General features: G+C 46.5%; 1 protein-coding gene across 1 annotated transcript in view; it reads left to right on the top strand.

Moving 5' to 3' along the window:
- The window catches only part of CAMTA1 (calmodulin binding transcription activator 1), a 2,140,984-nt gene that overhangs the window by 427,228 nt on the left and 1,698,951 nt on the right, over positions 1-14,805 (top strand). The window contains exon 3 of the mRNA XM_030186102.1: positions 10,717-10,784. Within this exon, the coding sequence (XP_030041962.1) occupies positions 10,717-10,784 (68 nt within the window). The remainder of the gene's footprint in view (positions 1-10,716; positions 10,785-14,805) is intronic.

Raw genomic sequence — 14,805 nt, forward strand, 5'->3', positions numbered from 1 at the left:
GGTCATGACCATAAAAGGATTGACCAGCACTGGTATAAATACATATCTGCAAAGAAAGCAAGCAAGCAAATGTTTTTTTCTGTGTTTATTAGAAATATATGTTTTGGAAAAAAGAAAAGTACAGAAATGGCATCGAAATCCTGCTTGATAAAGAAACAAGTTGATGGAAGTGGAACTCATTTTATTTAACGTGCAATAATAATTAGGGAAATAATGGACACATTCAGTAATAAGACACTTTAACGATACATGCAAATTGTTTGCAGAATTCCACTCAAGTTTTTACAATTTGTTTTCTCTGACACCTCCCCCCCCCCCCCCCCCCCCCACACACACACACCATCCTGTGTTTTTCTAATGTGTGTGTGTGATTTTATTTTTTTTTGTCTTTTGTGGGTAGAAGTGTCCTGAACTATAATTAGCTCAATGTGGCTGACTGGAAGAGAGATGGAGAGAGAGAATTGTGTGTTATGTGAAATCAAGACTGACAAGAAAGCTATAATGAATTTACAGCTCCCCACTGTTTAAATGTATATTGTTTTTATATGTAAAATTGGTTTTAACCAGTCTAATTGTAACATAGTAACATAGTGTAGAACTTTGTTTTTCAAATGCCAGCAATTCCATCTAGGAGGATGACTAGAAGCAACTCTGTAGTACATAGTTTATAATACACCTGCAGAATTATCCAGCCTATAATTTGTTCATGCTAGTTATAGAGAAAAGGTGTCAAATTTCAATACAGCATTTTTCTACAGTCACTAGCAGGGCCGCCGAGAGGGGGAGGGGGGGCGGGGGGGGGGGGGGCAAAATTCCCTGGACCCGGGCCTCCAAGGGGAGCCCTGCGCCAGGGTCAGGCCGCCGGCGCTGCAGTCCCCGGTCTCACCTACCTGCCTCCTTGGCTCCGGGCCCCTTGCATTCGAAGCGGCAGTCGCAGATTTCCTCTCTTCTGGCCTTCCCTCCCTGTGTCCCGCCCTCGCGGAAACTGGAACTTAAATCAGACAAGGGTGGGACGCAGGGAGGGAAGGTCAGAAGAGAGGAGATCTGTGACTGCTGCTTCGAATGCAGGGGGCCCGGAGCCGTGGAGGCAGGCAGGTGAGACCGGGGACTGCAGTGGCGGGGGAAGCGACAGAGGGCGGCAGTGGTGGGGGGAGTGACAGGGGGCGGCAGTGGTGGGGGGAGCGACGGGAGGCAGCAGCGGCGAGGGGGCGGAGGCAGGGCGCCCTTGCCCCAGGCCTGGCCTAGTCTCTCGGCGGCCCTGGTCACTAGAACTATGTAGCAACTGTAACGTTTTAATCACAAGGACTTTCAGGGCTTCTAAGGTTCTGTTAGAATCATCTGGCCCTCACTAGGCTGAACAACCTATATCCCAGTGCAACCACAGCTTAAGAAAACTGTAACATCAAAGCAATTAAGGGGGTAAAGTTTTCTTTTCCCCATGGAGCTTGCAGACCTGTGAATGCTTTATATCTGTGGGCTTGCAGGCAAATTTGCAAATGAATATGCCCTGTGGAATTTCCTTTTGAAAATCTGACCTACAAAGTTGACAGATCCAAAAGCTGCCTCCAAATTTGCATATGCTAGTTGTATAGTCAGGATTGCAGGGAAAAGTATAAGGTGAGGCAAAAAAATAACTAACCCCTCTCAGCAACTGCTTTGAATATCAGTGAGAAACTTTATGTACTTAGGGGTCCTTAGGGGTCTTTTTACCAAGCTGCGGGAAAAAGGGCCCTGCGCTAGCAGTGGGAGCTATTTTTCCTATGTGCCAGGGTCCTTTTTACCACAGTGGGTGTAAAAAGCCCCCAGACAAACATGGCCATGTGGTGGTAAGAAAGCTCATACTTTTTTGGGGGATCTTGCCAGGTATTTGTGACCTGGATTGGCCACTGTTGGAAACAGGATGCTGGGCTTGATGGACCTTTGGTCTTTCCCAGTATGACAACACTTATGTACTTAGGATTCTGAATGGAATCTTGCTACTCTTTAAGTTTCTAAATGGAATGTTGCTACACTTTGAAATTCTGCATGGGATCTTGCTGTTCTTTAGAGTTCTAGAATCTTGCTACTCTTTGGGGTTCTACATGGAATGTTGCTATTGTTTAGGTTTCTGCCAGGTACTTGTGACCTGGATTGGCCACTGTTGGAAACAGGATGCTGGGCTTGATGGCACTTTGGTCTGTCCCAGTATGGCAATACTTTATGCACTTATGGCTATGCGACAGGGAGTCTTTACCACCACCCATTGAGGTGGCAATAAGGGCTCCTGCAGTAACCCGATGGTAACTGGGCAGAGCGCGCGTTGATGCCTGATTACTGCCAGGTTACCACCAAGTAAGACATATCCAGGGGTTTTCTTTATCCCCCCAGAAACGGCATGCGCTTGGGGATGAACTGCTACCGGCGGCCACGTTGGGCTAGCAGTAGTCCCGATTTAGAGTTTGGTAAGCCCGTGTTGGGTGGTGGTAAGGGCTCCCATGCCACCCCAGCAATATATTTTTTTAAAAGCTGGAAATGGCATGCGCTGGAGGCAGAACTACCGCCGTCGGCTGTGTTGGGCCGGCGGTAGTTCCAGGTTGCCATACGGCAACCCTTTAGTAAAAGGGCCCCTTAATTTTCTTGAATTTCTCTTTCAGGGGATCATGGTATGGGCAGAGAGAGTTTGGCAATTAGCGCACTGCACTTACTGCACACTAACCCCCTAGAGTGGAGAAGTGGTCTAGTGGTTAGAGCACTGGTCTTGACATCCAGAGGTGGCCAATTCAAATTCCACTGCTGCTCCATGTGATCTTGGGCAAGTCACTTAACACTCCATTGCCTCTGGTACAAACTTAGATTGTGAGCCCTCCTGGGACAGAGAAATATCCAGAGTACCTGAATGCAAGTCAACTTGAGCTACTACTGAAAAAGGTGTGAGCAAAATCTAAATAAATAAATCTATAAAAGTTGCCAAAACTTTCACGTGCACCCAATTTGTATGCACAATTTGATTGAAAAATAAGCTAATTAGCACCAATAATTTGGCTGTTTAACAAACAATTATTGGCGCTAATCATATTTAATTTGCATTTACGTGTGTAAATTTAGGCGCAGGATCTGAAAAGGGGCGCAGAAATGGGTGGGTCATAGGTATAATAGGATCATTCCTAAAATGTATGTGTGTTTTTATAGAATAATGGGGATAACCATTTAACGAAGGCATTTCAGTTGGTACAAATGTCCGTGCACGATTCCCAGGTGTAAGCGCTATTCTATAAACTGTGCCTAATTTTACGCACTGCTTGTAGAATAGTGCTTTTTTTTCAGCGCCAATTTTTTGGTGCCATATATAGAATCTAGCCCTAATTGCCTATCGCAGACTAAGGGGTCCTTTTACAAAGCTGCGACAAAAGGGGGCCTGCGCTGGCATTGGTGCATATTTTTGATGCGTGCCGAGGCCACTTTTCTCACAGCAGGTAAAGGGCAGGTTTTCCCTTTTCTTAAAGAAATGGCCATGCGGCAAGTGAACCACTTCGGGGGGGGGGGGGGGGGGGGGGGGAGAGCACTGCCTGCCACTCATTGTGGTGGGGGTAAGGGCTCCTGTGCTAACCCCAACAATCACCGGGTAGTGCGCAGCACTGCCCGATTACCGCCGGGTACACGGGCAACAAAAATTGAAATATTTTTGCAGCTCTGGAAATGGCGCACACTGAGGGAGGAAACTACCGCTAGGCTGCTGTGGTAGCCCTATGGTACTTCCCTTTTAGCGAGTAGTAAGCCTTCATGTGGTCCCTTAATGTGGGACCACTTACCGCCTCAGTGCTTCTGTGTTAACTGGGAGCGGGTACCGCACCTTAATCCGAATGTAGCGTACAACTTGCAATAACAAATAAAGGATCTTCCCTTCTTGATGTAACTTTAGTTTTGGGCTTTCCATGTGTTAAAATCCAGTGCTTTATAGCATGTTAAGCCCAAATGTAACACCTTTTCCTAGAAAGGCCCCTTAGACTAATATTTTATTCTTATATTGGTGTTTTCATAATATCATTTTGCCTTGATTTTTATACAATCTCATTCAGGACTGGTATTTAATAAATGCAAGTGAAATCCTATATAATAATTCTCACCTCCAACATTCTATCTTGCTGCCTTTGTCCGTGGCTACCTGTGTCCGTGCTAGGCTCCGTAGATCAGGCTGATGTCACGTAGAACGCCAGAGCCGGAGGAGGAGGGGCAAAAGGGGCAGGGCACAGGGGCGGAGCTTCAAAGACAAACAGAAGCGTTGAGGGGAGGAGTAGCTGAGAGCGTCGCAACCAATGGCAGGGAAAGAAAGGTCGGAGTCCTCCTTGGCCATGAGCGGAGGGGGCAGAGCCATGGAGAGCGTGCTGTTGTGCCGAGCCGGCGTGCAGGTGTGCTTGCACGTTCCTGCGCGGGGAAGGGGGGGACCTCAGGAGTCCGAGCAGTGCGAAAGAGGAGGAAAGCAGGCAACGGCTGCGGCTGCCCCTCCGGGCCCCATGGGAGGGTGTGTGGGCAGCCGCCACGACTCCTCAGGAGGGAGCTTGAAACTCAGAGGGAGGGAGGGACCCTGAAACTCAGAGGGAGGGAGGGACCCTGAAACTAGGAGGGAGGCAGGGAGGGACCCTGAAACTCGGAGGGAGGCAGGGACCCTGAAACTCGGAGGGAGGCAGGGAGGGAGGGACCCTGAAACTCGGAGGGCGGCAGGGAGGGATCCTGAAAGTCGGAGGGAGGGAGGGGATGACTCTGAAAGTCAGAGGTTGGGAGGGAGGGGACAACCTTGAAAGTCGGAGGAAGGGAGGGAGGGAACGATCCTGGAACTGGGAGGGAGGGAGGTGGGGGACAACCCTGGAACTGGGAGAGAGGGGGTGGGAGGGAGGGGGGAAGGAAGGGGGGCCCCTGGCACACACTCTCATTCACACACACACACACACACACACACACACACACACACACACACACTTTCTCTCTCTCACAGACACACTCGCACCCAGTCTCACTCTTTCTCTCACAGACACACTTGCACCCAGTCTCACTCTCTCTCTCACAGACACACTCGCACCCAGTCTCACTCTCTCTCTCACAGACACACTCGCACCCAGTCTCACTCTCTTTCTGTCACACAGACACACTCGTACCCAGTCTCACTCTCTCTCTGTCACACAGTCACTCTCACACACACACACTCCGAGGAAAACCTTGCTAGCGTCCATTTCATTTGTGTCAGAAACGGGCCTTTTTACTAGTAAATATATATGTCTACTGAAGTTTTTGGTTAAAATAACACTTTACATACCTAGTTACTGTGGGGTTAAAAGAATACAAAATGTGGGAGGTGAGGAATGAGGAAGGGTCAGACACCATTATACAATTAGCTGACATCACTGGCAAAAAGTATTCGAGTCTGATATCGGTTGAGACACAACATATCATGATCTTTGCAACTGCACAATAGAAACTGGATGCAAAGTACAAAAGGTACCTTTTATCGAGTTAACTGAGGAAATTATGAGGAAAAGACACAGCAGAATTGCCTGTAGACACCCTGGAAGTTCATTTTATGTCTTACCACAAAAGTGGCAATTTTAATCTGACCCAAGCAATGATAAATGTTGGCGCATCACAATATTTTGTCATCTTTCATCTATTTCCTGACTATTCTGCCATCTCCATGTCTTAATATCTGAGCATTCGGTTTCCCTGTCTTAGAGAAAATGATTTCCTAGTTGGAGTAATAGAGAGCTCATGAAAAACACATACCAGCACCATCTTAATTTAACTTAGACGCTGCCAATTTACTGCTAGCAAATCAGATGATCCTAGGCCAGATCTGGAAGTAATGGGCTGAATCATGCCTGAGAGCCAGGGAGATGACTTAGGTTGATGTTGCCCACTGGCTTTTTATGGAAATTATTAATAAATCAGTAATTCCATCTGCAATGATGTTGTTTTTGTTTATAAATATTTAATTTACCTTCAGGTGTTGAAATTTGCTCCATCTCTTTCTCCGAGTTTGCTGACATTGCCGTTTTGTGCTGAAATGTAGCTCCGTGTCTTAAGAGATCACAAGAGGTGTCTACGGTAAAAAAAAAGTAGAGGTTGTTCCTTTTGGAGGAATGCTGCTTTTCTTTCCTTTAATATCTTGTTTTTTTAAACTCAGTTGGTGCAAATTGCAGTAACGGGGAAGAAAATGAGTCATATTTATTTATTTATTTATTTATTTATTTATTTATTTTCCGAACGTCTATACCGCTTAAAAAAAACTAGGCCGTTCACAAAATATAAACAAAGCATAAAATATTGTGTACAGAGAACAACAATCTGAAAATTTTGACCGGGTAACTCGGGTATAATGGGGCGGAAACTTGGCTTCCCTCTCATCAAGTAAAAGAATGCATACTGTCACCTACAATGAAAGGATGTGTCTAGGGAGGAGCAGAGCTGGCCAACAGTACATGGGGATTGGAAAATGAAACTTGTCCCCGTGTTACCCAAGTGCATGTTTTCAGCCTTAGATTTTGTCCCTGCTGCAAAGCAGGTGCAAAGTCTGTGGTATATATGGCTACCCTCTAGATCAGGGGGTCTGAACCTTGTCCTTTTGGACACACCTAACCAGCCAGGTTTTCAGGATACTCACAATGACGGTTTCCTAAAGGACAAGTCCATAAACCACTACTAAATGGACTTGGGCAAAATCCACACTTCCAGGAATAACATGTGTAGAATGTTTGTACGTTTGGGAAGCTCGCCAGGTGCCCTTGGCCTGGATTGGCCGCTGTCGTGGACAGGATGCTGGGTTCGATGGGCCCTTGGTCTTTTCCCAGTGTGGCATTACTTATGTACTTATGAATATGCATGAGATACATTTGCATGCCCTACCTCGATTGCATGCAAATCGATCACATGCATATTCATTGTGAGTATCTTGAAACCCTGACCGGCTAAGTATGTCCCCAGGATTGGGTTGAGAACCCCTGCTCTAAATTTTCAAAGGGAAATGGTGTTAAGATGTACTCACAGGCCTACAAGATCCCTGTGAGGTTTCAAAATTGCCCCTGTAATGTTCATATGTCTTAGCTAGGGGAGCTGACCCATTGGGCATCTGGTTTGGAGTTGCAGAACACAAAGTTCATTTTCTCAGTTGCCAAAATAGTTTTCAGAACTATAGAGTGGAATTCTAGAACCTTCATATTTGATTCTTAACCTCAGACCACATGGCTGTTTTATTATGATTTTTTACCAAAGAACCTCTCATAGCTTATACAAGGGGCAGGAACACTGCAGCTCTTACTGTGAAATTGGCCCCACCAGGGATCCAAATTGCATTGACGGTGACTCTGATAAATGTAGCTTTTGTTCATGGTTTTGGAATGGAACCTCATGGAAGCATTCTGAAGATCACTGATGATGAACACACTTTGGCTCTTATTTCAGAAGCCTTTATAATTTTCATATGTAAATATCATAACGATGTAGAGTATTAAGTCTCTGATGTTGACACTGTTTTATAAAGACAAGTGTCTACTTCTCTTTATAAAATGCTAGCATAAGGATAAATGTCCAGGCCAATATTTTTCAAGCATGTACATAAATTATTATATGATTTAAGCTACATCTGTACTTGTGTGCCCCATTGGCTCCTCCTAAACTCAACCCTGTGTATAACCCACTAGCAATATATGTGACATCGTTTGAAATGATGTACTTTTGTGCCAGTTGGTATTTTGTAAGCGGTCATGTCCAAGTGGGGCATGTACTTTACCGCAAAGTTCACGCCCCCTTACAAAATTACCCTCTTCATGCATATTTAGTGTGGAGAACTGAAAACCCCAGCTGTGTGCATGATCATGACAACAGGTTTGGCCAGCCCAGCTATACATTACTTATTTATTTTATGCATTTAGCTCATGCTCATTTTCCAAGAAGGATTACATTCAGTACAGTAGGTATTTTCTCTGTCCCTAATAGGCTCCTAGTCTAAGGGCCCCTTTTACCAAGCTGCGGCAAAAAGTGGCCGGCGCTGGTATCGGTGTGAGTTTTACACACGTGCCGAGGCTCCCTTTTACTGCAGCTGGTAAAAGGGAAGTCTCGCTTTTTGACAGGAAATGGCCGGGCAGCAAGTGAAGCACTTGCCATGCGGCCATCTTGGGTGGAAGCCCTTGCGGCCATCTTGGGGGGAAGCCCTTACCACCACCCACTGAGGTGATGGGAAGGGCTCCTTCATTAGCCTGGCGGTAACCAGGCAGCACATGACACTGCCAGATTATCGCCGGGTACCCTCTGGTGCTACAAAAATAAATTTTTGTAGCACCGGAAATGGCGGCGCGGTAGGGGTGGGAAGTACTGCCAGGCTGCTGCGGTAGCCTGGCGGTACTTCCTGTATAGCGAGCAGTAAGCTCGCATTGGGCTTACTGCTGCTTAGTAAAAGGAGCCCTAAGTACTTGAGGCAATGGAGTGTTAAGTGACTTGGCCAAGGTCACAAGGAGTCACAGTAGGCTCTGAACTGGGCTCCCCTGTTCTTAACCTGCTGCTCTAGCTATTAGGCTACTCCTCCACTCCAAATCGTGCAATATTGAAGCCTGTCTTTTCACCTGGGATTTTTGAGACCAGGGGAATCTCCTCTGCTGAAATTTCAGACGCCCTAGCTGAGAACCATGAGACTTCATCTCCAAGCCCAATCCTTCTCTATGGGCAGTCAGCCTCCTTTTAAGCCTTTAATCCCCTAATTATTGCAGGCTTGAAGGGATCCTAAGCTCTATAAAATGCTCTGGTTTACCTGGAGGTCCATTTCCAGCTCAGTTAGTAAAGAATCTTACTCTTAAGCTTTATCGTTATATACTTGTCTGGCTGTAGGACCTCACACAAGTGTGGCACATACATACACATGTTGCAGGTACAAAGGGACAGTAATTAGCAATGCTACTTCACAGACTCAGTCCTTTTAATTAGAGTCTCTCTCTCTTTCTCTCAATATAGTCACAAAAAATACTCTTAACAGGGTAGGATCCTAGCTAGGCCCAAACATGAATGCTCCTAATACCATCTTGGGCCCTGTCTGAGCAGAGACCAAAATCAGGTACTCTCTGGATATACTTCAAGATTATCTCCTACCTTGGCAATCTTCCTTACATGTATAATTAACTCCTGGAGACTAAGTTGAACACACGCTTTCCCCACCCCAGGGAAAGACTTAGGCTCAGGCTAATCCTCTTCCCTGGCACTTCCCTCAAATACTCTAGCCTTCTCTCTGCCTATGCTGGGAAGTCCTTACTCAGGGATGCTCCCTTGGAGACTTCTTCACATGGGTCCTCCTTGATATAGTCTGCCAGAGAGCTTTTAATTCCCTGCTCTCTGCTTAAGTGCCACCCTCCTGGCCAGACAGATTAACTGAGCTATTCTCTGCCTTAAGGTAGCTCCGTCCCAACTTCAGTGAGGGAATATCCTTAAGGAAACCCTGCTGTATACCAGTCACTCCCTCACACATTGCTATGGTTCATACCAGTCTTTCTAAAGGGACAGTCTTAAATCTATGGAAGGGAGCAAGAATTTACCCTTTAAAAGTGTACCCTCAATCCCTTTGTTCTTTCCTATCACCAGTACTAACCAGTCTCAAACTTGCCATATATTTCTAAAGTCATTAAGAAAGTTGTAGCATGTCAACCCCTATCTCGTTGAAAACTCCAATATCCTTTATTCCAAACAATCCAGCTTCTTCCTTCACCATAGCATGGTGGCCTTGGTCATTGAGATACCTCTATTCTTGATGGTGGTTAGGAGGTTTTTCTGTCCTGATCGATATGAGTATGGCCTTTGACTTGATTGACAATTATTCTCTGACTACTAGGTTCAGGACATTGACCTACCTGGATCAGCCTTGATTTGGTTCTTCTTTTTCCTAAACTGGTGCACCTTGTAGGTGGAGTTGAATGAGGCTTTAATCAGCTTTCTTCCCCCTGCCAACTGAGACCCCCAGTGCTTCTTTCCCCCCTCTCATTCTGAGCTCTGGGGTCTTAGCCTTCCTGTATGCAGATTGATATCCAACTTGCGATGTCTGTTGAGCCAATTGAGTCACAGCCTCTTAACAGCCTGAACAACTGTGTGGATGTAATTACTAACTGGTTATGAGCTCATAAACTCAAATTCCCAGCCCCCCAATGACATTTGGTAGTGTATAATATTTGTACTTCTGATGTCTGTGTGTGCTTCATGGTTGCTGACTCGTTTAGTCTTGCATCACTTTTGCCATGGCCCCTAATGTGGTTATAATCATGGCTGAAATGGGACATTTTAATATCTGTATGACATCACTTAAATGGCTAATGAATTATTCAGCACTGCCAACCAATTCAGGCCCGATTTTCCTGCTGGCACCTTAATACATTCTGCTTACGATGCTCCTGTTTTTCATATGAAAATAGGCCTGTGTAGATCAGAACGAAAACGCCTGGGCAACTCTCTAATTTCAGAGCCACTTGAAGTTATGAACCCTTCTTCTTCCAGGATAGTAAACGAACCAAATAATGTGACCTGCCTGAAAGCCTCCCCACCCCATTCAACTGGCCAAAGTTATATCAACCATACCACATAATTCTGTCATCAAAATGATTTTATGCCAGTGGAATGCAATCGATAACCTTCTAGTTCATGTAATTTTTCAGGGTTGTATCATTTGCCACAAAGGTCTGGGCTAATATTCTTTATTTCTCTGTTAATTTTGTCTTTCAGGAAATTGCAGCTTATTTAATAACATTTGAAAAACATGAAGAATGGTTGACCACTTCCCCTAAAACAAGGTAATTTTCCAAATACTGTAGATCATTCAAGCGTGCATTGATTTATCTTCATTGATCAGTTGATCTGCTGTTCAATTCATTGGGCCACAAAGTGAAAGCATTGTGTCATGCTTGATAACTTGTGACCTTCAGGTCTCCTTAATTGATTAAGCATTGAATAGAATCAGCTGGATTAAAAATAGGCCACCTGCAGTCCTTAGAGATAAAAGGGCTAACCTGATGATTAAACACTTAATTGTGTCCTTTCAGAGGATGGATTTGAAAGGACTTGGGGAGTGAATGGCATTTGAAGACCAGCTTATCTTGACAGTGCCTTGCACTCATGATTTTAACTGGCAATTTGCTAGTTTCTACTGCAAGTTATTTCTTTTAGTTTAAGCCATCTTTTCCTTGTTGCTAGAGTTACCAGAATTTTCCAGATCATCGGAGAAAGGTGGGTGTTGTGTCGTTCCACGGCACAAAAGAGGTGGTAGAACTGTTAGCCCCCTAGGTATGATGTTTCATTCTGACCGTGTATGTTCCTGCTGATAAGCGGTCATTTGGTAATTCCATGAGATATTTCAGCTGGACCTTCTGAGCTTTGTGAAAACAACAAAACTCAAAGGGGGAAATTCTGTAATTGGGTGTTTCCAAATAGACGTCCAGAGGGCGCATGGAGGAGCCTGTTGGATAAAGGAAAGCAAGTAGCTTTCCTTTATAGAATAATAGGATAACCAGATATAGACATACCTAATATTTAGGCTTTCACCCTTATGCTAGCCATAGTGCTGGTGTCGGTGCGAGCACCTAAGTTCAGCACAGATGGGCATAACTTACAGTATTCTGTAAGTTACATGAGTGACAGCCCTGCCTATGTTCTGTCTATCAGGGCTGCTGAGAGACACAGCCGAGCCCGGGGCAGGACCGTGCCCTCCCTTTCTGGGCCGCTGACCTGGATCACTGCCACTGCCGTGCTGTACCATGTCTCCCCCTCCCACTCAAGTCGCTATTGCCCCTGCCCGCCCCCTTACCTTCCGGTGTTTGACTGCTCCTCCCTCGGTCTCTCACCTTTTCCTGTGTGCCGGGACCTGGATGATTGCCTTAATGCAATAACCTGGTCACTTGGGTTATTGCAGCAATAGAATCATCCAGGTCCTGGCACACAGGAGCAGCAGGAGAGAGACAGACCCGGAAGCAGGCAGGCAGGAAGAAGCTTGCTGGAGCTGGGACTCCTCCTTGGAGGCCAGGCATGGGGAATTTTGCCCACTCTGCCCCCCTCTTGGCAGCCCTGCTGTCTATGCCCCCCTGCAAATGCACAGTATGGCAGTTAAGTGGGTATTCACAGAATAGTGCTGTGGTGGCATTCATACATATAGGGTGAGGCAAAAAAAAAAAAGTAACCCCCTAGAGTATTTTGCTGTTTTTGTCAGCAACCACTTGGAATTTCAAAGTGAAATTTTACAGCTTTATTTGTGTTACTGTCTATCAGGGGCGTAGCTACTATGGGGCCACGGGGGCCTGGGTCCCCGTAGTTTTGGCCCTGCACCCCCCTGCCAACGACCCTCTCAACCCCCCCTCCCGCCGCCAACCCATCGTCACCATCTGCTACCTTTGCTGGTGGGGGACCCCAACCCCCGCCAGCCGAAGTCTTCTTCCTTTGTTTTGTTTCTGAGTCTGACGTCCTGCACGTTGTACGTGCAGGACGTCAGACTCAGAAACAGAACGAAGGAAGAAGAGGACCTTGGCTGGCGGGGGTTGGGGTCCCCCGCCAGCAAAGGTAGGCAACGACGGGCGGGCAGGGGGGGTCGAGAGGGTTGTCGTCGGGGGGGGGGGGGGGGGGGGTCAAAGTTGTTGTTGTTGGTGCTGGTGCTGGCGGCGGCAGGGGGTGTCGGCAATGGCGCCGGGGGGGGGGGGGGGTCGGTGGTGCCGGGGGGGGCTAAAATGTGTCCCTCACCTCAGGCTCTGGACCCCCCTCCCGCTGAAGTCTGACTACGCCCCTAATGTGCTGAGTGGAATGAGATTATCTTTAAACACGGTGAAGTTACAGACTTTTTAGCATGACCACTTAGCGATTGTTGTGCGTTCAGAAATGTACGCACTGTAAAACTACCATTATTTCCAAAGAAAAACTGGGTACCAGCAGCTTACTGTTAATGATGTCACAGTTATGTAGGCTTTTGTCTGGAGAGCAGTGTTGGAGACCTATCACAAGCTCCACCCAAAGCTGCAAATTGCGAACTCAAGGAAATGCTGTAGGCCAACCTGCCACAGGCACCAATCTACAAGGCTAAGAGCTTCCCAAAGCGTCTGAAGGCCTGAGTTAATGTTGGGGTTGGACACTTTGAGCACTTCCAGTGACTGCGATTGTTAACTGTATCATTTGAATGATGTTATTTTCCTGTGTTTTAGCTCGAACATTTTTAATGTGTAAAAATCACTAGGTCAGTAACATTAACATAGCTTACCATAGCTTAAGGTAATGTTGTTTAATAATAATACTTAAGTATGATGACTAAATAAGTATGTAAAATTTCTAGCTGAAATTCAGAGCAGCAGGGGCGTAGACAGACACCCAATTTTGGGTGGGCCTGGGTCCAAGATAGGTGGACAGAACTCCACCCTGTCCCACGAGTGATTTGGTCTCTCTCGCTTGCATGCGATATGGTCTCTCAAACATCCCCCCTTCCCTGCATACCTTTTAAATAGCAGATTTTCACCGACAGCAACTAATACACACTGCTCATGTTGGCTCCACAGCCTTCTCTCTGATGCAACTTCCTGTTTCCACATAGACAGGAATACATCAAAGGGGAGGCTGTGGGGCTGGTGTGAACAGTATGGGTCAGTCGCTGCTCGCTGCAGGCCGAGATCTTCTATTTACAAGGTATGCAGGAGGGACAGTTGTTGGGAGTTTTCGGTTGGTGGGGCTTGGGGGATCCCTGCCAGCCACATCATAGGTGTGCTGCTACTGGGTGGGCCCGAGCTCAAATTGGGTGTGCCCAGGCCCACCCTTGGCTACGCCACTGCAAAGCGGTTGCTGAGAAAATGGCAAAAAAACTCTAGGGTTTACTTTTTTTTTTGTCTCGCCCTCTATGTGCATACATGCTAGTACTGTAAACATTTACATGCGTAAAACATGCATACATGTTAATGCCTAATTTACAGAATTACCCCAATAATGCTCGGGAAAGAAAGATGACGCACCCTTCCCTTCCCAAGCGTCATGAATGCACCCACTGATATTTTCTTTTACGGCCTATCTCTAAAGCACTGCATTCAGGGGTCCTTTTACCAAACTGGGGGGGAGAGCATTGTACTAGTGGTGGGGGGCCATTTTTCCCGCACCCCAGGGCCCTTTTTACCGCAGCGGGTAAAGAGCCTCCAGAAAAACATGGCCATGCGGTAAAAGAACTCTTACCCATTGAGGTGGTGATAAGCGCTCCCGCGGTAACCCGGTGGTAACCGGGCAGCACACGGTGATGCCTGATTACCGCCATGCAAGCCATTTCTGGATGCTTTCTTTTTCCCCCGGAAAAGGCGCGTGCTCAGGGTGGAAGTACTGCGGCTGGTGATAGTCCAAATTTAGCGTTCAATGTTACCAGTGCTTTGTATAAGAACCCCTCAGTTTGGAAGGAGAAGGCTGTCTCTCTCCACAGAGGCCCTTCCAATGCATCTGTTTGGCCACTAAGAGTCGCTAGACTCGCACCGTCCTACAGATACTGTGAGTGACACTTAAATGGCTCTTCTGCGTTCAGCCAGCTTAAAGAAAAGAGGCCTCAGACGGTTATCAACCCAGGTCTCCTATTGGACACTACAGAAGAACTGTCAGTGGGGCTGCCAAGCTAGCCCATGATCATCATTACTGGTGATGGTTTTGCAAGCAAGTGATAAGCTGCAAGTTCTTTTTGTTAAGAAGGGGGGAGGGGGGAAGGCGATGTGCAGGTTCCTATTTTGAATGCATTTTGAGTATTGCTTTCAGACGTGATATACTTTTATAGACTTGGAAGATCTGCTATAAGTTAGCTAGCGTGGCCAGGATTGC

Source organism: Microcaecilia unicolor, chromosome 13 (assembly GCF_901765095.1).
Source record: "Microcaecilia unicolor chromosome 13, aMicUni1.1, whole genome shotgun sequence".
Classification (NCBI taxonomy): Eukaryota; Metazoa; Chordata; class Amphibia; order Gymnophiona; family Siphonopidae; genus Microcaecilia; species Microcaecilia unicolor.